The 23,910-nt window shown below is 46.9% G+C and overlaps 1 protein-coding gene across 3 annotated transcripts in view; it reads right to left on the bottom strand.

Moving 5' to 3' along the window:
* Nucleotides 1-215: 215 nt before the first annotated feature.
* The window catches only part of LOC122936344 (heat shock factor protein 2-like), a 31,052-nt gene continuing 7,357 nt past the window's right edge, over nucleotides 216-23,910 (bottom strand). Inside the window, exons 5-13 of one of the 3 annotated variants that reach the window (XM_044292492.1) lie at nucleotides 16,701-16,776; nucleotides 13,940-14,001; nucleotides 13,770-13,854; nucleotides 11,294-11,439; nucleotides 10,957-11,214; nucleotides 9,829-9,934; nucleotides 6,817-6,870; nucleotides 4,905-4,989; nucleotides 216-1,927 (exon numbers count right to left, since the gene is read on the bottom strand). In XM_044292492.1, coding sequence (XP_044148427.1) covers nucleotides 1,662-1,927; nucleotides 4,905-4,989; nucleotides 6,817-6,870; nucleotides 9,829-9,934; nucleotides 10,957-11,214; nucleotides 11,294-11,439; nucleotides 13,770-13,854; nucleotides 13,940-14,001; nucleotides 16,701-16,776 — 1,138 coding nt within the window. In that variant the 3' untranslated portion in view covers nucleotides 216-1,661. The remainder of the gene's footprint in view (nucleotides 1,928-4,904; nucleotides 4,990-6,816; nucleotides 6,871-9,828; nucleotides 9,935-10,956; nucleotides 11,215-11,293; nucleotides 11,440-13,769; nucleotides 13,855-13,939; nucleotides 14,002-16,700; nucleotides 16,777-23,910) is intronic. The other 2 variants (XM_044292493.1, XM_044292494.1) reach the window with 2 other exon arrangements.

Raw genomic sequence — 23,910 nt, 5'->3', positions numbered from 1 at the left:
GACCCCGTTGAGTTTAAATGTGCCTGATCCTTTGTTCTAGAAGGAGGTAAGCCACTACCATCTCTCCATTTAGAACACATGCACATGGATCAGGCAGGTGAGAGGAACAGCTGTCGGCCTCTATAAATGTCTGCCATCTTTAAAAGCAGGTTACGCCAACAGCGACACATTTCTGCGTTTGTGCCATGAAGTAGGAGTACAACATGCCTTGCAAATTATGGACAGATCTGTTTATTTGGGTAAAGCCACCTTCTGTAAGTAGTGTATTAACAGGTTTACATAAAAGATCCACAATGTATCATTGAACAGTGATAGTCATTGGTCCCTCAAAATAAAAATTGCTGTTCAAAGCACGCTAAAAGGACAGGCACTTTAGTTCCTAGGTCACATTTTCTTGCACTTTCCATAGCCATCCGAACACAGGATACAATTCCAGCATTGTGTATATACATATGTACTCCTGCTCTCAAACAAGGCACACTGCACCATCCATAGTGATGCTTGCAAGGTGCATTATACGTTAAAGGGACACTACCATCAGCCTATAATAGGAATATTCTGTTAAAAAAAACTAAACAGGTGGATGGTTTTGCAGAATATTTTGAAGTCACTCCATGTATTCTATTCTTGCCTTGGCTCTTTAAAGGCTATATACACCTTCAGGGGCATCTTTTTAGGATTGAATTTGACTCATTTTAAGCTAAAACATTTTTTTTCTTCAATTGGTCTTTATTAAAAATGCCAGCATTTTCTGAAATTTAATTTAAAAAAGTCTGTTTGCCAGCTGTCACTTTATTTTCTTTTAATCCAGTCAACGTGTACCACTTATCTAACTTCTTGACCTCAGACACTTATTATCAGTTTGCTAAGAATTGAGCTATAATGAGTGTTTATGAGGTCAGGAGATCAGAGGCGCGAGCTCTACAAAAACGAAAGCGACAGCTTGCAAACAGACTTATTTTTGATACTCAGAAATGGATGAACATTTTTAATAAAGGCCAACTGAAAAACAAAATATGATTTTCACTCAAAACGAGTAAAATTCAATCCTAAAATAATGTTCGCCATGGTGTACATAGCCTTTTATTTCCCCTTTGTTTGGACAAACCGCAGATAGAGCGACTCAATTAGAGGATCACACTTGGCACTGATAAGTGCTATGCTCTTCTCTGGGCAGTCAATGTTTTCCTACTAATCTACCATTTTACTAAATCTCTCCCTCACAGCGGCAATACAATAACAGTGGGTTCCCCATCTACAGTATATGTGCAGGTTGCTACAGAGGGACAATATTTTGTTTCTAATGGTACAGTACTGTTGAAATGAGAAAAAACTTTGACGGAAGTGTCTCATTAAAGGGGTGCAGCTTAGCCTTTTTTTTTTTTTGGACACCATAGAGCAGGTCTATATACATTACATGTGAAACAAAATGGAGCTCTGGTTTCTAACCTACAATTATAGTAAAAATATACTTGGATAATGCAACAATCGGCCCTTTTTGCTAAAACTAACAGGTTATTGTTGTGCATAAACAAAATGTGAAATTGCAGTGTCTGAAAGTTGCAAAAAACAAACAAAGAGAAACAGTACCAAAATGATACTTCAAATAAATAGTTCATCATTTTGATGAATATATACAGGTGTGGGGTACCCCCAGCACTTCAGTTGTCCAGCAGGGGCATATCGCTGTCCAGGGGTGAAGGGGCAAGTTCACATAAATAAAACAGGGTGGTCTCGTTGGCCTCTGCCTCAGTCAGCGGCTCCAGTCGCACCAGTTTACTCTGTGGCGGCTCAGAGTCCAGGCTAGATTCCAAAGGATTGTCTAGTTCGCTTGCTTTGCTAGTCTGCGTCTCTGATAAGAAGGAGCCGGGATCACTGTCCAGAAAAGCCATGAGTGGATACGTTGTATACTGCACAAGTTGCTGGTCTGCAAACACAAATGGTACACATTAGTATGACGACTGGTATCAGCCTGTTAGGACACTGTGCAACGAGAGGCCTGCAAGTAAATTACATATACTGTGCAGGGTTATAGTGGTATTCCGATTATAACACGTTGTGTCCTATCTGCTGGATAGGGGATAGCTATCAGATTGGTGGCGGTCCTACCACCGTGACCCCCACCGATCATAAGAACAGGGGTCACGTACCCTGTGGAGCCCCCCCTGAAATGGATGGAGCAGCTGGTCCAGTCATTCATTTCTACAGGAGCGCCGAGTGCTGTACTCTATCCCCTGTAGATAGGGAATAAAAGTGGAATATCCCTTTAATGGTTTTGCATGACCATTAACAATGTACAGTGAAATACCAGTGTGCTCCCCCGGGGGCTATCCCAGGTATGGTTGTTTCAGTTCTCCAAATGGTTTTACCATAATTAACATATAACCACAGTGTTATCAACCCTTACAGGTCAGTGGGTAGTGACTTAACTCCACGAATTTTATTTGAGCAATACAGGTGTTTTTAGGCAGTTCTCTGTACACAGGTGCTATTTGTCACCATGTCCATGTTGCCCTGCCTGCCTAGTAGTAGAAGGAGCAGCATATAGTAGTGACAGACCCAGATTCCAGCCCTGGGTCACGTACTTGTGAAATAACAGTTTATTAGATGCGAGACCCAAATGCAGGAGTACTTGATATTAGACAAGTCCTTGAATTTCAAATACTGACTGAAAATATACGCCCATGTGAATAGCCCTATACATTTTCACTAGCAGCAGATTCCGGTACACAAAATATGTGCCATATATATATATATATATATATTACAAATACGCTTGTGTGAAAGAGGGAAACCTGTCAATCAGTGGCGGGAGAGATGGTTAGTCCACCATTCACGATTACGAGAACACTGCTCGAGTCCTGCTACAGCCAACAAAAACTACTTTATGAAAACTACAATGGGTTGCACAGACTATGATATGGCAGTTTATTAAAGGGGTTGTTCGGGTTCAGAGCTGAACCCGGCCATACCCCCCATTTCCACCCAACCAGCCCTCATGATATGAGCATCAGAGTATTTCATGCTTCGAAGTTCTCCCTTGCCATGCTCTGGATCACTCAGGGCTGTTTGTTTATGTTTATACACTGCTAGGTGGAGGCTTCCGTCCAGCGGTGTATTCGGTGGCATCACCGCCATTTTACAGGCTAGGGGAGCACTAAAGCCCGCCCATTAGTGCCGGTGACATCACCGGGATCTCTGCTAGGTGAGCAGAAAGCCTCCGCCTAGCAGTCCCTATGGAGAGCCGGGGGCGTCTCCGGATCTCTGAAAAAATGCCTTTTCCCTGCACGATTTAGTGTAGGGCAAGGGAGAGCATCGGAGCATGAAATACAATGTTCATATTAGGGGGGCTGCCTGGGTGAAAATGTGGGCATCTCTAGGTTCAGCTGTGAACACTGACAACCCCTCCAAGAGGCACACTGCTTAAATTAGTGTGGTCCATATGGTAGAAACAGAGATCAACGCCACCAAGGAACTTGAGTATATTTCAGAATCTATTTGTGGCCATCTTCTGGTGCAATTATTTTGCGTTGGGCTGCATCTGTCCAATCCCCTTTTTTTTATGTGGTGAGAGGAGCAAGAATAATAAAGTCACACGATTTTTGTGAGAAATGCTATTTGGACTTTTATGCCAAAAAACTGTCTTTGTAGATGACCCCCAGTATCTTTACAAGTGACCCAGTGCTGAAATTAGATTCTCTATCACTACTTTGTGCTGCCCTCAGATTTGGCAGCATAAACCTGCCGTCAGATACCTTTCAAACCTAGGGTTGTTTCGGGTATCGAATTTTCGATACCCAATCAATACTTTTGTCTGGTCTCGACCTCGATTTGCCTTTTTTCGATACTAGGCTTTCTTTATTGTGCAGTCTAGTATCAGAGAACATGGAGCATGCTGCTCTCAGCGCGCTCCGTGTTCTCCTCAGCAGCACAGGGGAGAAGGAAGCACTCTCTCCCTCCCCCCTGTGCCACTGCTACCAATGAGAGAGAGGGGCGGGCGCACTGCGCCACCAATGAAAGTAAACATTTAATACAAATCCAGGAGGCAGGTACTGGCAGGGAGCTGCGATCAGCGGCAGTTAACCCCTCAGGTGCCGCACCCGCCTCCTATAATTAATGTTAATTATCATTGGTGGCGCAGTGCGCCCTCCTCCACAGTATTAAAATCATTGGTGGCACAGTGCGCCCCCACCCCTCCGTATTAAAATCATTGGTAGCAGTGGCCACAGGGTCCTCTCCCCATCATTGGTGGCAGTATCTGATCGGAGCCCCAGCTGTGTATTCCTGGGGCTCCAATCGGTTACCATGGCAGCCAGGACACTACTGAAGCCCTGGCTGCCATGGTAAGCTCCCTGCTGCTGGGTGTAAAAAAGACCAAAATATTAAGTATAAATCATCTCCTTTCCCAATTTTACATATAAAATATACAAACAATAAATAAATAAACATATTACATATCGCCACGTCCGAAAAGTCCAAACTATAAAAAATAAAATAAATGTCCTATGCGGTGAACCCCATAACAGAATTTTATTTATTTTTTTTAAATGGAGAATTGAGCAGTTTTTGTCACCTTGTCCCCCTAAAAAAAAAAAAAATAGGATTGGACTGTTCTAATATGGGCCTGGATTTCCATAAAATGCGGAATGCACATGGCTTTTTTTTGGTGTATCGCAATACTTTTTTATGGTATCGAAACCAAATAGAAATTTTGGTATCGAAACAATCAAACCTATACTGAAAAACACAACTGAAACATTGTCGCCGTGGGCATAGCTCACTTTTTAAATTTTGTTTAAGATTAGGCCTAATTGCAAAAGGTGATTTCTGCTGCACCAGTAGTACATAAAAACCATACCTAAGCAGAGCTGACCCCCCTCCCCATAATGTTCTAACAAACTTACCAGACTTTCGGCTATCCACAGGGGAATCAGCGGATTCAGGAAAGCTTTCACCGTTTCTAAAAGACTCCAGTCCTTTGGTCTCCAGCTGTAAAACAATGAGGGATCATTGGATCTGGACCGCACAAATCACTTGAGGCATTGAGACAATTTTAAGAAACATCCAGTCCCAAGTGAAAAAACCTATAGACACGGCCATAACATTTCCTTTCCTTACTTTCTACAAATCATGATAATGTGATGAAAATAGTCCTTAGGCTACATGCACACAAACGTACTTTGTTTCCGTGTCAGTTCCTTTTTTTTTTTTTTTTGCGGATAGGATGCAGACCCATTCATTTCAATTGGTCCGCAAAACACATACGGTCGTGTGCATGTAGCCTTAATAGAGTCACAGCTACCAAGGCCACTTTTCCTCAGATGAATACAAGACACTGGGGTGTAGGGGGAAGATTTATTAAAGGGGTTCTCCTGGAAAAAAACATAACATCCTCAGGATAGGTCATCATTATAACATTAGTGGGGGGTCGAAGTCCCGCAACCCCGCCGATCAGCTGTTTCAGAGAGCCACAAGCGATTCCAAGGACAGAGCCGTACATCATATAGTGGCGGTGCTTGGTATTGCCCCTAAGGGGCTGATCTGGAACTACGCCATGTGTCAGATGTACAGGGATGTCACTGGTTTAGGAAGAGGCTATGGTGCTGAAGGCCTCTTCTAACTGATCGGTAGTGGTCCCGGACGTCGCACCCCCCCACATCTGATACCGATTAACTATCCTTCTATTCCTGAGGATAAGTCATAAAGAGGTTATCCAGGAAGAGATATTTAAGTTGTTCACAACACTAGTGTGGCATAAAATAGTTGCAAAATATGGCACGAGCCATAGATACGAAACTGTAAAAGGGATGATGAGATCTGCACACCCTATGGGGTTGGGTGCTGACGGAGGACGTTAGGTCGTGTCAAAATAGAATCAATTGATGCTTTTTAATTAGTAAACGTATTACATCATATCATATATCTAGTGTATAGTACATCCGGATTGGAGCATATGAGTTAAAGTCGTATAGTTTGTCCCAACGTTTCGGCCAATTCTTGTTCAATCCTTTTAAGGAGGAATTCAGTTCATCAAAATCATTACAAGCAGAAGTATAATGACTGATAACACCTATAGATAGATAACACAGTAGCCACCATTCACAACAGGTGATGGTCAAAACTTATCTACTGCACAATGACTAAAAACAAGAAGAAAATTTACACAAAAGAGGAAAGCACGATTTTAAAGGAAAAATTACACAAGAAAAAAAGGACAGAAAGAGGTGCCTTTTCTTTCATGACATTATGGGCAAAGACAAGTTTAATGGAACAGAACCATCGTGTCTCCCTGTCCAGGTTTTAATAACAGGCTCTATTAGACCTTTTCCCTATTACTATGGTCTTCAATTGTGACTGCAGAGACCGAGGCAGAAGAAACCTCCCTGTCAGTAGCCATCAGCCACTACCTTATCCTAAGGGCTCATGCCCTCCGTAAAAAATAAAATCGATACCGGCTGTGTGTGTTCCACATTTTGCAGAACGGAACTTCCGGGCCATAATAGGACAGTCCTATCGTTATCCATAATGCAGAAAAGAATAGGTTCTATATTTTTTGTGCATGCCACGGAACGGAAATGTTGTGCTGTCCGCATCTTTTGTGGCCCAATTGAATGGGCCCACATCTAAATCCACAAAAAATGCTCGACTGGATGCGGATAATACGTTTGAACTATATTTATTATTCAGAATCCACAGTATTCCCTGTAGAACGATTTCACTTAGCAGTTAGCCACAATGTCAGCAGTCCAGTATGAACCCACTGTCGTTAAATGCATAAAGTGAGGGAATACAGGCCATCTCCTGTTAGATATGTACCTTTGGACCGTTTAGATAGTCAGAAGGACTCATTTGGTCATTATTGGAGAAAATCTGAAAAAAGGAAAGATGTAAAAGAAAAATTAAGTAAAATTCTGTTTTTTCATTTTTTTCCCTCAAGACCCAAGGACCGCTGTGCCAGATTCCCTCTGTAATGCACACCAGTCAGACTGAAACAGACATACATGCATTTCCAATGAGTGTTAGGCCTCTTGCACACGAAGGTGCAGTGTTTTGCAGTCCGCAAATTGTGGATCCGCAAAACACGGATGACGACCGTGTGCCTTCCACAATTTGCAGAACGGAACAGGCGGTCCATTATAGAAATGCCTATTCTTGTCCGCAAAACAGACAAGAATAGGACATGATCTATAATTTTTGTGGGGCCACGGAACAGAACAACGGATGCGGACAGCACACGGAGTGCTGTTCGCATCTTTTGCGGCCCCTTAAAGTGTACGGGGCCGCACCCGAGCCGCAAAAAATTCGGCTCTGATGCGGAACAAAACCACGGTTGTGTGCAAGAGGCCTTAAAAACATTTATAAAACACCGCAATCTGCCTCAGACTGATGAGGAAATGGCCACCATTCTTAGGCATCATCATTTTTAGGATGAATACACCATAAAACAGTAAGGGGCAGTTTTAAATCTCGTCTTCACATTAGGATGAGAAGGAACTTTGTACATTTTCCTTAATCAGATCACTTGTGCTCTACTTATAGGAAAGGCTGCAATTTTCTTTGAAAATTTATATAGCGGTATATATACACACTTAGGACTAATACACATGGCCGTTCCGTGCATTGCGGGCACTGACTCCGTAGTGCTTCCATGCCTCCGTTCCGCCACGACCTTCCGGATCCATTCAAGTGATCCATGATGGGGTGCACATAGCTGGTGCCTGCATATTTCGGACCCACTATTTGGGGGCAATACGGGAGAGGCCGAACAGCCATGTGAATGAGCCCATACTTTAAATGCGTTTTCAGTGTCTAGATACCAATGACCTATTCACAGGAGAGCTCATCAATACTAAATAGGCGGGGGCTCACTTGAACGGGAGCCAAGCTGCCGTAGGGCAACTGCACAATGCATAAAGCTCTTCTGGTGCCCCACAAAAGCAGTTCATCAATGGGGGTGTCAATCCCTACAGATTTGATATTCATGGCCTACCCCCAGATTAAGACATCAATATCTAGACCCTGGAAAACCTCTGTAATGACAAGGGAAATGCACACTAAATGGCTAACTGAAACTGAAAAGATAGGGAATAAGGATCCGAGGAGGTCCGACCGGAGGGGACTCTTCTGATCACAACAATGGGGGATACTCCTTTCAACTCTGTGGGACTATCAAAGATTGCCAAGTACAAGTGTTCTGCCATCTCTGGCAGCCCCATAGAGCTGAATGAAGTGGCGGCGTGCATGTGTAACCACCGCTCAGGCAGTATGGGCCCCGTTTCTGAGTAGACGTTTGTTCCCTAACCTGTGGGGAGGGGGATAAGTGGTCTTAATGGGATAAACCCTTTAAAAAGGAATCGGTCACCAGGATTCTGGACTATTATTTGCAGTAATACTTGAGTAGTACTGCACATAAGTTCAGACTGCCATTTCTTATTTTCCATCTGAAGAGGCATTTGCTGGGAGATCGGGGAAGCTCTTGTTTCTGTATAAAAGCCTTGGTCTCTCTGAAGAAACCAAGGCCTTTATAGCTGTAGTTCCTGTAGAGTCCTGTTCTATAACATAGTTATAGTTATCCATAACATAGCGAATCACAAAGTAAAAAAAGTTTAGCATAAAATATTAAATGCAAGTCACCCTCTAAACATCATAGTGTGGGCGTTTTTGGGAAATGGCGATGCCTATTGAAATATAAATGTACCGTATTTTTCGCCCCATAAGACGCACTGACCACCATTAGTTCCAAACCCACCAAAAGCTAAAAATAATTTTTTTCTTATTTTCCTCCCCAAAAACCTAGGTGCGTCTTATGGGCCGGTGCGTCTTATAGGGCGAAAAATACGGTATGTATCCTGTATGGTGAACGCCGTAGCAGAAAATAAAATCCATTTTTTCATCACTTCTCCCCCCAAAAAATTTATAAATAAGAAGTTATCAAAAACATAGTTCTGATGACAATCCAAAATGTTAGCAATAAAAATCATAGCTTGCCCCACATAAAATAAAAAAGGTTTTATTTTTTTCAGTATGAAAAACTATCCAAATGTTTTATTACTGTAATTGTACTGACCCGGAGAATGAAGACAACAGGTCAGTTTTACTGCTCAGGGAAAGCCGTAAAAAGAAATTCAGTAAAAAGTAGCAGGATTGCGCTTTTTCTCCAGTTTCACCCCATTTTGTAATTTTTTTCTCCAGCCTTCCAGCTAAAGGGGTTAAAAACATGGCTGAATATATTTAGCATCTTTGTATAGATTATTATATTTTTTTTACTTTGATCTCAAAAAAGGCATGAGGTTACAAGCTGAAAACATGTGAGCTAGTGATAGCAAATGGTAGCGTACCCCAAACAGTGACTAACGTGGAGATTCTGAAAGGCTGAACTGCTTTATATAAACAAGCAAATCTTAGGCTACTTTCACATCAGCGTTTTTCCAGTCCGGTTTTGACATCCGGCATGAGATTTGAATAATACAACCGGCAGCATCCGTTCTGAAAGAATCCAGTTGCATTATATTGAAAATGAACATGTCAGATCCGACTCTAAAACCATTGTAAGTCAATGGGCACCGGATTACACAAAATTTTCATGTCTGGCATAGAACGGCTACAAACCGGAACGGAATGCATTCTGGTCTCCATTGACAAGTGAATGTGGACAAAACTGAAGCGTTCGCCTCCAGTTTTGAGATCCTCTGCCGGATGTCAAAACCGGATAGGAAAGAGTAGATGTGAAAGTAACCTTAAAAAGACGCAACATATTTATGTAATGTAATCTGATTTATAATATTAAAATATGCAAAACGGAAAGTAAAAAAATAAATGTGTTCGTACATCAACCAGCAGATCTCGATCCATGCTGAACTGACGTCCAGATAGTAATGCTTTGAAATCTTCTAGCGTGCAGTCAATGCTGTCCAGATAGTCTATGAGTTCCATTCTATAAAAGAGGAAGGGTACATAATACAGCAAATAGAACAGAAACTTTATTATTCAGCAGCTTTGTGAAAGTTATTGACCCCTTGTCACACTGCATATCTTTGGTTCCTAGATTAAGTGATCCAGAAGCGATTTTTTTCTCTGAAGGACCCCAAGTATATCCTCTGCCCTGAGTACAGTATAAATGTTATGTCTTGCTGACGCTCCTTTTCCACCCAGCTAAACCTTTGGTGACAATTTCAACATCACAAAATTACAGGCAAACACTTATTACTTAAATTGCAGACAAGCCACAGGATGTAATAGGTGCCCATCTCAAATATCTCCAGAACAGGGTGGTGGCCACCAGCTGCTGCACCCAGGCATTGAATAAATGAAGAGGTGGCAACCCTCTATTATGGGACTATCGCTTTAAATATATGGCCCAAATTATCTATTTTCCAAGCTTCCTAACTCTTAAAAATAAAACGCGCAGTTTTTAGTGTCTGCGGCTCCATTACAAAAGGGTACATGATGATACTTTTCCGCACCCCTATGTGGGTTGCGCAAAAAGCTGTATTTTGCGGACTGAAAAATACATATGGTCGTGTGCATGGTCTGGGAAATAAGCTCCGTGCAATGGCTGCATTTCCTAGACCGAACATTGCTCCTCTGATGCAAACTCACAGCATTATAATGATCGATGATGCTGTGAGTTCCTGCCCAACCGCTGGTCTACTGTACTCACATAATGCCATGAGTACAATACAGTCGTCCTGCAGTCAGGCAAGAACTTCAACGTCATAGATCACTATGATCCTGCGAGTTCAAGTCAGAGGAGTAATGTTTGGTCCGGGAAATGCAGCCATCTCATAGAGCGTGCTTCCATGACTGAACACGCTTGTGTGAAATTGACCTTAGAGCCAGAAATCCCCTTTGAGAAGCCCAACCAGTCGCACTATATAGCAATACTGTGGAACACACAACCTGTGTGCATGCCTTCTGCTAGTTTCTATAATCAGCCAATTGGGAGCTGGTACTTACTTTCCAAGGAGATTAATATTCTGAGAAATAACACCACTTTCATTAAGAATAGAATCCATCATAGTGACAGGGTCTTCTGTGCTGAGTGAGGACTGGTTATTCAACAGCAGAGGACCAGACATCAGTGGGCTTGAAATGTCCTCACGGACTGGGCTCAATGGCCCAATTATCTCTGCAGTTGTATCTGATTGAACAACTGTGACCTCTTCATCTTCACTGTCATCCTCCACTATTACAATTTCAGGTGAAGGCGGACTGCTGGTAAAAACAAGGATTCAGATTTTCTCTCATATACACACACAAAAATATAAGAATGCGTGAATTTAGGAGATCTTACTTTAACGTTTCAGGAGACGCTCTTTCGGAATTTTCAGGAAAAGTCTGGGGTTTCTCTCTTTCATCCTCCAGGTTGTCTGTTATGTCATAAATTACTATATCATCAGAAATCTCTCCTCTATTTAAAGCTTCTGTCCTGAGTGGGACCTGGAAAACATTGCAAATAAAACTGGATTATTTTCCTATCCTTTAGTCATAATCAAGTCTGTTTACTACAGGCCACTGCTTGGAGCTCGAGGCTGAAAAGTGCCACTGTTTCAACAAAATTTGCATTAATCAATAGTGCAAGTGAATATAAGAAACTATGTAATATATCTCATCAGAGAAAAAAAAAAAAAGCCTCCTTCTCCATTTATCTGGCTCCTCTACTCCAACAAACTGACTCGAACTGTTCACTCACTCATTAAATCCATCTTGAGAAAGGCAGAGAGGAGATTGTTTTTTTTGTTTTGTTTTTTAGGATCGATGAGGGATCATGTTACATCTGCCGCCAATAAACATACATGGAAATGCGGATGGAGGGAGCATTTGCAAAATGAAAGTTGCAGGGGGAAGAAAAATAAATAAATGGTGCTACTCCCAGTCTTCACAGAAACTCTACTTACTATATCTACATAATAATGTCCTCCACACTGCTATGTGTCTATGCGAGAAAGATAGGGGGAGCAGAATCTCCTCTTTGTGCTGTGTATGGGAAAAACCATAGCAGCTAGTCTCCTACTGCTCTGAAGCTGAGCTCATGATTCGATTAGTTTCAGGTGACCTCATGAAAGGTCACCTGAAACGACAAGTAAAACTTGTGTAATGAGACAAAATTGCTCTTCGATTGACCACAATATACATTCTTTTAATAATGGTTTTAAAATTTTGGGAACTAATACATATAAGATATTTCATCATGTATGGATGCACATTTTTCAAAATTTACACAGCATGGGGGGGGGGGGGAGACTGTATTTGTGCTTTTTTTTTAGTTTTTTTTTTATAATCCAAAGCATTGGGCCCTTAGGCACATATTTTGAAGATTTCTACCATCATCATCCACATCTGAATAATTCCATAATCCGCTTGCAATGTGGGACACTGTCAAGAGTGACATTTTTCAGGCATGTGCAATGTGAGAACAGAGTCTTAAATGTCTGTTGTCACATAAAAAGCGGTTTCTTTGTGTTTCAAATGAAAACTATACTAGCTGCTCTGATGTCCTCATTTGAGCACTGGTCCTGCGATCCAGGAAGCTCCACTTCGTTTGTTCCTGCCCCTCCTTGTGGCGGTGACGCGTTTGAAGTGGGTTGGCTGTATGGCTCAGTTCGTTACCCAGGACAACCCTCTTCTCAAGCACTGCTCGTGCCTAGAAAAAGAAGGGTGCTGGCATAGCGAATGAACTGATCCACACAGTCAATCCCCTTCTAGTTTGTCACCAACACGGAGCAGGAGGAAGTCCTTTGGCTATGTTGGGATGAGTGCGGAAGTGGAGCTTCCTGGGATTGGCTGCTTTCCTATACATGGCATTAGACATACGTTGTATCAGTTTAAATACCTGTACGTAATCAAGCTTTCAATTCTGCCGGAGTTCCGTGTTCCCGGCCCCTTCTCGAATGCCCAACGTAAATTTACGTAGGCGGTCGGGCATTTCAAAATAGCTGCCGGATGCCTGCTGTTTTAGGCAGCAGGCATCGGGGGCTAATGTATGCAATTAATGATACAGTTAACCCCTCAGATGCCATGGCATCTGGGAAGTTAAAGACTGGGAGCGCACATTCCCAGCCATGCTCCAGCTCCCCCCCCCGGCAAGGATCAGGGGAGCCGGATTCAGTGTGCGACAGCCCCTGTACTTAGGAGTAGTACAGGGCTGCTGAACACTATTTCTTGTGGCAAGCATTCCTGTGGCAGGGCTGTACAGGAACTTAGGAGTTAATCTAAATTAGGCATATTTCAGGCACTGATTGCGGTTAGTTACGGAGCTCACGCCAGGCCCATTATTGCGTTTCTGGCGTAGGCGAGCAAGGTGACGAGCCGGCACGCCTGTTTCAGGGGTAGAAAAAGGTCTGAATGCAAGACAGCTCAGAAGCGGTCTTACATTTAGAACTGGTGCTGCATACGCCTAAGTTATGGAGGGGACGGTGCCTCTTCATAATTTCAGCGGAATGTTTTTTTTTTTTTTTTTTATAATTCCACCCCATTTCAACTTTTTTTCCTGTTTTCCACCATATTGCATGCAACCCTAAATGTTGCCATTAGAAACATCTTGTCCTGCAAAAAGCAAGCCCTCATACGTGAAAGGAAAAAAACAAACACACCTGAAAAAAATAAAAATAAAATAACCTGGTCTGAAAGGATTAGAATATACTACCACGTTTTAGCAATTGTGTATGTGAAACACATACAACCTCTTGAAATGGCCATTAATACGCAGCGTGCATACGATATCTAATGAAGAAAGAAAGGCATCAAGACATCCGCATTAGTCAACTTACATGGTGGTTGTCCTCTCCAGTATCTTTAACCATAGTCTGCAGTATTGTGCCTTTGGGGGAACTTTTTGTGTTCAAAAGCAATGGCCTTCAAAATAAGAATGGAGAACATGTAGTTACTGCTCTTTTATGTTCTTTGCACTCACAATAGCAGCTGAATAAGATGTGCTTACTGTTTCCTCTTCAAACTGACTAATCGGTTATTCTGCACCAAGGTCACAATGAACTGTACAATCTGAAAGCAGAAGAAACAGGACGAAAGCCCAAAGCATTAGTGTCAAGTCTAGCCTCCGAAAACAGAGCGCTGAACCAGCAATATAAGGCTATTTTCACACTAGCGTTAGTGTGATCCGGCAGGCAGTTCCATCGTCGGAGCAGCCTGCCGGATCCGCCGATCAGTGTGACAACTGACAGCATTTGTAGACGGATCCAGGTGCGGATCTGTCTACAAATGCATCGCAACAACAGATCTGTCTCTCTGCTTGTCATGCAGATGGACGGATCAGTCTTGTAGTCTTTTTCACAGTTTTCCCGGTCTGCACAAGTTGTTCTGCAATGCCAGATCCGGCACTAATACAAGTCAGGTCGAGTTCACACGAACGTGTGTGACCCGTGCTCGTGCTGCGGCCTGCAAATAGCAGTCCGCAATGCACGATCGCCGGCCGTAGGTCAGCCGCATTGGATCGCGGACCCATTCACTTTAATGGGTCCGCGATCCGCCCGTTCCGCTAAAAGATAGAACATGTCCTATCTTTTTGCGGAACAGAGGTACAGGACGTAACCCCCTGGAAGCACTCCGTAGTGCTTCCGAGGGGTCCCGTCCCGTGCGGCCATTCCGCAATTCCGGATTTGCAGACCCATTGAAGTGAATGGGTCTGCATCCGTGATGCGGAATGCACACTGAACTGTGGCCGTGTACTGCAGCCCGCGATTTGAGGGCCGCAATATGGCCACAGATCACACACGTTCGTGTGAACTAAGCCTCAATGGGAATTAATGCCGGATCTGGCATTCCGGCGACTGATCAGGCATTTAGGACGGACATAATACCGCAGCATGCTGCATTATTATGTCCGGCCAAAACGCCTGACAGTGACTGAACGGAAGGCATACTGATACAAACTGAACGGATTTCTATCCATTTAGAATGCATGGGGATATGCCTGATGTGTTCTTTTCCGGCATAGAGCCCTTTTGACGGAACTCTATGCCGGAAAAGAATAACGCTAGTGTGAAAGTACCCTAAAGGGACACAGGCAGAGCCCAGGAAAAAGACAAAGACATTCTTAAAGGAGTCACAAACTTTTCAAAAACTTTTGGTATGTCATATCAAAAGTTTACATCAGTGGAGGCCTGAGACCTTCACCAATCTCTAGACTGAGGGGAGAGAAGCGCACGCATATTGTACTCTCTCCTCGCTGCTGGAGCCCATCTTGTGCAGTGAGGAGAGAGAGCGCGCGAGTGATGTACGCTTGCTTCTCTCTCATCGTTCTTTCGATATGTCTCTATGACATTTCAAAAGTACTTTGAAATGTTGGTGATGCTTTAAAATGTCTGGAATTATATATAAAAAATAAAATAAAAACGGCAGACCAATAGATGTGGTTACATGTTCTAATAAAGTTTCATCACAGAGTTGACTAGCCTCAGGTCTAGTCTGTAGTCTTTCCATAAAGACATGACGTTAGGGGAGCATTACATATGGACGAGATGCAAGTGCACATACAGCTGAGGTCCTAGTTAATAGCAAGAGAACCAGATCTGCAGCTCTAGATCCTCCTACACTGAATTAATTGGAACAAACCGCTTCAATACAAGCTACTGCCTCCTTCCACGTTACATAATAAACTGTATAACTACTGCTTCACTGTGAATACCTAGACCCGAGTCTCGCTGGTAATTTATGGCACTGCCTTCATAGAGGCATTAGGGTATGGTCACAGAGTGGCATTCACATGTAGCTGAACACCACACATACGTGAGATTTTCAAATAATGTTAAAGGGGTTACTCAAAAGTATAAACACCCCCCACAATGATGTCATGCAGGGATCCAAAAGGGACGTGGGTGCCGTGTAATTGTCTTCCATAGGAGGGGCCTGGACGGCAGTTGGTGTTTATACTGTTGGATAACCCCTTTAATACACTGCACGATTTTACTGGTAACGTTGTAGCTTTACTCACACAACAGGGCAGTCATGTTAATGGCCATGCGGTTTAGTGGATAAAAATATGGTAATACCAGACAAATTGTGTGGCCAAGTAGCAATCTATATAAAAGCCCCATGCTTTTTCACCTGCCTCCATGCAGGACTGTACCTTCAATCGCCATAACTCCCGAGATATGGAAACAGCGTTGCCTACCTCCCATGCACTGTTATGGAAGTTAAAGGAATTTCCTGTGAGTTTTAAATTGATGACCGATCCTTTGGATAGGTCACCAGTATCCGCTTACCAAGCACAGTGCTGTACACTGTATAGTAGCTATGCTTGGTATCGCAGCTCAGCCCCATTCACTTCAATAGGGCCGAGCTGTGCCTAGGCCAAGTGACCGAGGAAAAGCTGGAGAAGGCCACAGCGCTACTGCCTTGTCAAACAGCTGATCCCAGGTGTCAGACCACCACACATGAAATACTGATCACCTATCCAGAGGATAGGTCATCAGTGTAAAACTCCTTGAAGAAAACTAGCAAAGCACTGGATGCTCAGCCGTTTCCGTAACTCGCCTCCCCTGGCCAGAGCAGGAAAATGGCAAGATGGGACAAATCCTTTTAGAGGGTAACAGCTAAGGAAACCTTGTGAAAGACATCAATGCAAGAAAACTTGGAAACAGACAAGGGTCAAGTTTGATTGGTGAATTCTGAGCTACTTTAGGGGACAATTTGAGTTTATTCTTCTGGAAAAAGGCCCAAAAGCATTACAAATAAAACCTTACCTTTCTAATAACTTGCTGCTGCTGAGAGTGTTTAGCGCGCAGGTCGGAAATTTCTCTCCATAACGCTTCATTCTCCCTGCAAAGAAAATCCACAATCCGCTCAAAAGAGGAATAAGGCCAATGGTTAAAGGGGTTTTCAAGGTGTTTAATATTGATGCTCTATCCTCCGGATCGGTGGGGCTCCGACAACCAGACCCCTGCCAATCACCTGTTTGAAGACCACTACAGCGTCCTCGCTGTTGATTGGATAACGGGTGTGCTTGGTATTGCAGCCCAGGGCCATTCACTTGACTGAGCTGTGCCTTGGCCATGTGACCAATAAACATGATGCCCTTTCTGAACTTAATATAGCCCCTATGCACAACTATCAATTACTGACAGCTCTCGCTCGATACATGCTAAGGCCTCATGCACAGGACCGTGTGCTGGCCATGGCCATGCTGCGGACCTCAAATTGGGCACCGACTGTGTGGTTGCCGTCTGCTGATGCAGACCCATTTACTTGAATGCACTCCGGACTGATGGATTGCAGGGTGGTCTGTAACCATGGAAACGAGCAGTGTATAAAGTGATAGAGAAATGAATCCAGCCAGCAAAGGAAGCAATATGGATAATAACAATACATTAGTAAGTGGCTTGTATTGAAGTGACAACCCCTTCAAGGGGTTTTCCAAGATTTTTGTACTGATGACCTATCTTCTGGGACAATGTTTGTTTTGGATGCACGAGACCAAAATGGAACTTTCTAAATATAATGCTTTTCATTTAAAACAAAAAAAGGAAAATCTTGCATTGCAACCCTGAGGAGTTGTTCGAGATCCCTGGATGTACTAACATAAAAACCTCCTCTCAAATGTTTTGCTGCATCTGAGCCATTATATATGGAACAATAAATTCTGAAGGAAAACATCAGGACATCTGTAGCTGAATCTCAAGAGAACAATGACCCTAGACACAAGCTGTTCTACCAAAGAATGGTTAAAGAATAATCAAGTTAATGTTTTGGAATGACCAAGTCAAAGTCCTGACCTTAAAGGGATTCTGTCACCTGCTTTTAGCATTTTAAGCTGGCACCATCGCTATGTTGACTAAAGTACCTTATTTCCAGCAGTCTTCTTTTTACTTATTTTCGTTTGGTAGTTTTGATATAAAAGCGATTTTTAGGTTATGCCAAATTTGGTCCAAGGTGCCCAGAGGGGCGTTTTTTTCAATCTCCGGTGCCCAGTGACGCCCCCCTGCAGTGCCCAAGACAGCCTCCTGATTATCAAAACACCTCCCACAGCCCGGCAAACGGTTCCGCCCCCTCCCCACGTCATAATCTACCTTATAGAAATGCCCCGTCCTCCTTCCTGTCTGCGGCCAGAAAACTCACGCAGGCGCAGTACCGCCTGCAGCCTGAGCGATCATCAATGTCCTGAGGGCAACAGCACTCAGGTCACATCACTGGGCTCGGCGCATGCCCAGTGAGACTTTTGAGGCTGTTGCCCTCAGGAGGTTGATGATCGCGCAGGCCACAGGCGGTACTGCGCCTGCGCGAGTTTTCTGGCCGCAGACAGGAAAAAGGACGGGGCATATCTATAAGGTAGTTTATGACGTGGGGAGGGGGCGGAACCATTTGCCGGGCTGTTGGAGGTGTTTTGATGATCAGGAGGCTGTCTTAGGCACTGCAGGGGGGCATCACTGGGCACCAGAGAATGACAAAAAAACGCCCCTCAGGGCACCTTGGACCCTAATTAGCATAACATAAAAAGGAGATTTTTGTATAACTTACCAGTTAAATCTCTTTCTCGCTCTTCCTTGGGGGACACAGCACCCACCCTTCTGTGTTTGGTTACAGGGTTATGGTTTGGCGCCCCGTTGGGTTGCTGGCTGGTTGTTCCCGTTATTGGTTGTTATCCTTTCACTACTTGGACACGCAACTGGTAGCCTCTATCTCCAGGCTGAGGGTATAGCTGATGGAGGAGGGGCTTAACAGTTTTACTTAGTGTCACGCCTCCTAGGGAGCTGAGCTATACCCAAGGTCTGTGTCCCCCAAGGAAGAGCGAGAAAGAGATTTAACTGGTAAGTTATACAAAAATCTCCTTTTCTCGCCCATTTTCCTTGGGGGACACAGACCTTGGGACGTTCAAGAGCAGTCCAAGAAGGGAGGGACCACAAACCCAAGGTGGAACACCACCAGAGCATCAGGAAACCGCTGCCTGCAAAACCAGGCGGGCCAAGGCAGCATCCGCCGATGCATGCGTATGCACTCTATAGAACTTTGTGAAAGTGTGTAGAGAGGACCAAGTGGCTGCCTTGCACAACTGTTCAGCCAAGGCCCGATGCCTCTGCGCCCAGGAAGCTCCGACTGCTCTGGTGGAATGAGCAGTGATGCCGAAAGGCGGAGCTCTGCCCTTGGCTCGATAAGCCTCAGACACTGCCAGTTTAATGAAACGGGCAATAGCCACCTTGGAGACCGCCAAACCCTTGCGCGAACCCCCCGGAACCACAAACAGGGAGTCCGTGCGCCGAAAGGATCCGGTGACCTCCAAGTAAATCCTCAACGCCCTGACCACATCCAGACGGTGCAGTTCCCGTTCTCTGGGGTGGGAAGGAGAGGGACAGAGCGACGGAAGGACGATGTCCTCATTGATGTGAAAGGCGGAAACCACCTTTGGCAGGAAGGTCGAGACAGGCCTAAGCACAACCTTATCCTGGTGGAAGATCAGGAAAGGGTCGGAGCAAGAAAGAGCCGCTAACTCCGACACCCGTCGGAGAGACGTGATGGCCACAAGAAAGATGACCTTGCAGGACAGAAGACGAAGGGAGACTTCCCGTAAAGGCTCGAAGGGGGCAGATTGGAGCGCCGAGAGCACCACATCCAGGTCCCAGGAAGGAACTGGAGGGCGGTACGGCGGAACAGAGTGAGCCACCCCTTGTAAGAAGGTCTTAATTGGCCCTAGAGGGGCCAGGGGACGCTGGAGAAGAATAGACAGTGCCGAAATCTGACCCTTCAGAGAACTGAGGCTCAGCCCCAGGTCCAGACCCGACTGGAGGAAGGACAGGAGTGTGGGAAGAGAGAATCGGAGAGGAGGGATGCTCCGGGACTCACAGAACCCCAGATAGGACCTCCAAACCCGAGAGTAGATCCTAGAGGATACGGGCTTACGAGCACGGATCATGGTGCGGACTACGTCCGCGGAGAAACCCCGTTGCGTTAAGACGGCGGTCTCAATAGCCACGCCGTCAAACGTAGCGAGCCTAAATGCTCGTGGAAGATCGGTCCCTGAGAGAGAAGGTCTTCCCTGGAGGGCAGTGGCCACGGTGCGTCTGCCAACAGCAACATTAGGTCGGCGTACCAAGACCGGCGGGGCCAATCCGGGGCGAATAAAATCGCGGGAACGCCCTCTGCCGCGATCCTCTGAAGAACCCGTGGCAGGAGGGGAAAAGGAGGAAAGACGTACAGAAGGGAGAATTCGCGCCACGGAAGGACGAGCGCGTCGGCGCCGTATGCCATCGGGTCCCGTGCCCTGGCCAGGTATAGGGGGACCTTGTGGTTGAATTTGGAAGCCATGAGGTCCACGTCGGGGCGACCCCAGCGAAGACAAAGGGCACCCTCTGGGTGCAGGGACCATTCTCCCGGGTCGATGGTGGACCGGCTGAGGAAATCCGCCGCCCAGTTGTCCACCCCTGGGATGTAAATCGCGGATAAGGCCGGCACGTGCGTCTCCGCCCAGAGGAGAATGAGGGTCACCTCTTGCATCGCTGCGAGTGCCTCCCTGATGGTTTATGTATGCCACAGCCGTGGCATTGTCCGATTGGATCCGAACAGGGTGGCCCCTCAGTAGATGGGTCCAGTGTCTGAGGGACAGAAGAATCGCCCTCAGTTCCAGAATATTGATTGGAAGTCTGGACTCCGATAGAGACCAAACGCCCTGGACGGACCGGGGAGGGGAAACCCCCCCCCCCCCCCCCACCCCCGTAAGCTGGCATCGGTGGTAATCACCAGCCAGTTCAGTGGGAGGAAGGACTTCCCCCTTAGAGGGATATGCAACCACCAGCTGAGGGAAGCCCGAGCCAGGGGAGGCAGAAGAAAGGTCCTGTCCAGACTCCTCGGTGATTTGTCCCAGGCCGACAGAATTGCCCTCTGAAAGGTGCGGGATCGGAATTGTGCGAACGGCACCGCTTCGAAACAGGCAACCATCTTTCCCAACAACCGCATGCTGGATCTGAGGGAAGGGCGGTGGTGACGGAGGAGACTGTGAACCGACCCGCGAAGGGCCAGACGCTTGTCCGACGGGAGGCGGACCTCCGCCAACTCTGTATCCAGGAGCATCCCCAGGAAGATCAGCCGTCTGGAGGGGATAAGGGAAGACTTGGGGTGGTTGATAACCCAACCGAACCGCGTCATGGTCTCCAGGGTGAGTTCCACACTGCCGGATGCCTGAGAGAAGGAGGGTGCCTTGACCAGGATGTCGTCCAAGTATGGGAGAAGAAAAACACTTCTTGAACGTAGAAGGGCCAAGACAGGGGCCAGGACCTTGGTGAACACCCGAGGAGCCGTCGCCAGACCAAAGGGAAGGGCGACGAATTGGAAGTGATCGTCCCCCACCGCGAAGCGCAGGAAGCGGTGATGACATGGAGCAACCGGAACGTGGAGGTATGCATCCTGAATGTCGATCGAAACCATGAAATCCCCTCTTTCCAGGGAGGCCACTGCAGACCTGAGAGACTCCATCCGGAATCTCTGCAGTCGGAGAAAACGGTTCAGGCGTTTTAGGTCCAAGATCGGTCGCACTGAGCCTTCCTTCTTGGGAACCACAAAGAGGTTCGAGTAGAACCCCCTGAACCTTTCTGTCGGAGGCACGGGGGCGACGACACCCTTGTCCATTAGAGAGCGAATGGCCGCGAAGAAGGCGGCCGCTCGTACGGGATCCCGCGGAGGACGGGATCGGAAGAAACGGTCTGGCGGAATGGACGCAAATTCGATCTTGTATCCGCAAGATACAATCTCGAGCGCCCATGCGTCTGAGATGTGGGCCCGCCATACGTTCCTGAACAGGAGAAGGCGGCCCCCCACCCGGGTGGGTGGGGGCGCACCTTCAGGCAGAGGGCTGCTGGCCTGTGGGAGCCCGTGCAGGCTGGGACTTGCGCCAGGTAGGTTGCGTCCGAAAAAAACAGCTTCTTGCGACTATCCTGGGCTGGGCCAGAGGAGGAAGAACTGGCCGCGGGTCTAGACCCGGTGGTCTTGCGAAAGGACCGAAAACGGGACGAACCAGCGCGACCACGGGGGGGGGGGCGCCCTTTGGCCTGGACTGGGGGAGGCGAGTACTCTTCCCACCCGTGGCCTCTGATATAAGTTCGTCCAGACGGGTCCCGAACAGGCGGGAACCCGTAAATGGTAGGCCGGCCAAAGAGCGTTTGGAAGCGGCGTCCGCCGCCCAAACCTTCAGCCAGAGTTCCCTCCTGACAGAAACTGCCAGGGCAGAGGAACGGGCAATGAGGGCACCCGCATCAAGGGAGGCCTCACAGACGAATTGTCCGGCCTGAACAATTAGTTGGGCTAAGGAACGGAGGTCCTGAACAGGGACGTCCGACCCTAACTCCCGTTCCAGCTGCAAACCCCATTCAGAGACCGCTTTACCAACCCAGGCGGAGGCAAAGACCGGTCTAAGGGCCGAACCAGAGGCAGTAAATATGGCCTTGGAGAGGGATTCCGTACGACGGTCCTCAACAGACTGGAGGGAAGGTCCGTCCTGTACAGGAATAGTAGTGCTTTTGGACAGGCGAGCCACGGGAGGATCAACCTTAGGCGGGGATGTCCACGTGGTCACAGAATCCGCTGGAAAGGGATAGCAAATGTCCAGCTTTTTGGGTGTAATAAAGCGGACGTTAGGCCGGGTCCAAGCCTTGGATACCACAGAAGAAAAATCAGCGTGTATGGGAAAAACCTTGGAGGCCTGTCTGGGGCGGAGAAAGGACACGCCGGCCTGTTCGGAGCTGGGGGGGTCATCGTGTATCTGAAAGGTATCACGGATGCTAGTGATAAGATGCCCCACCGCGGACACCAATTTGGACGGAAGCTCTGAGTCCATGTCCACGTCCGAATCCGCCAGTTCTCCCTCAGAAAGCGTATCCCTTTGAGAGGATAGACTTGACTGAGCTCGCACGCATGGCGGAGAGAGCGAAGCATCTGGAGAAGATGTGCGCTCAACCCTTGAACGTTTCTGAGTATGCCGGGCCCTGGAAGATTCGCTGGGAGGCAGGGAACCAGTGGGGGCGGCAGAAACGGTAGTCCCAGCGGGTGCGACAGGGATTGTGGCAGCCTGCGGGAGAGGCGGTCTATCCACTAGACGGCCCACTACGTGTGTAAGGCTTTCCACTGCCCGAGACAGAGACCTAGCCCAGTCAGGGGGTTCAGAGGCACCGGGGGGCGCAGCGGGAAGCGGGCCCTGCACCGGGGCCTGACATGCAAGGCAATGCGGCTCAGATTGCCCGTGCGGAAAAAGTTCCTTACAGGCATGGTACCAGGGTTTGGGGGCACCCGTGGGATCTGACATGCTGAAAGGTGGTTGTACTCTAAAATAGAGACCACAAAGGGTTATAGCAGCTATGACCAGGAGGGTTAGGAGAGGGTTAACTGTCCTACCAGTGCCTCAGAAGAACGTCAGGAGTAGAGATGGAGCAGATCAGCAGCAGCAGAGAGCAGCAACAGCAGTGAGCCAGCAGATAGCGCCCACAGAAGCCGAGCGATGTACACAGGAGTTTAGAGTCCCCCACCGTGTCTCAGCTTCCTGTCAGGAGTGAGGAAGCGCGGGAAATCTCAGCAGAAACGCGGGGAAACAAGCTCCGCCCCCTCCAGCGCTTGAAATGTCTCCTGTGAAGGAGAACTTAACTCTGCCCCCAACATGACGCGCGCGCGCGCGTAAGCCACGCCCCCTGCTGCCGAAAATGCTCTCAGGGCTAAGAAGCCAGATAATAAAGGGCCCGCAGGCCCCTAGAGTGCGGCGATTTGCCCAGGTGGGTGACCTTCTGCCACCATGTCCCTTGCTCCGCCGAGAAACAAGCACCGCCGCGATCTGCCCATGTCGGGCATAAGCCCCGCCCCCCGATCGGAACGGAGTGGGCGGCGGCGGGAAGGGAGAGAGGGAGAGAGAATGCCGGGCTGAAGAAAGCAGCGTGGGGGGAACGGCGTGGAGGAAGGCGGCCCCCCTGCTTAGGATAACCTGAG

The sequence above is a fragment of the Bufo gargarizans genome, chromosome 4, assembly GCF_014858855.1.
Source record: "Bufo gargarizans isolate SCDJY-AF-19 chromosome 4, ASM1485885v1, whole genome shotgun sequence".
In the NCBI taxonomy this organism is placed as follows: Eukaryota; Metazoa; Chordata; class Amphibia; order Anura; family Bufonidae; genus Bufo; species Bufo gargarizans.
Note: the sequence above shows the minus strand (reverse complement) of the source record. Positions and strands in the feature narration are given on the sequence as shown.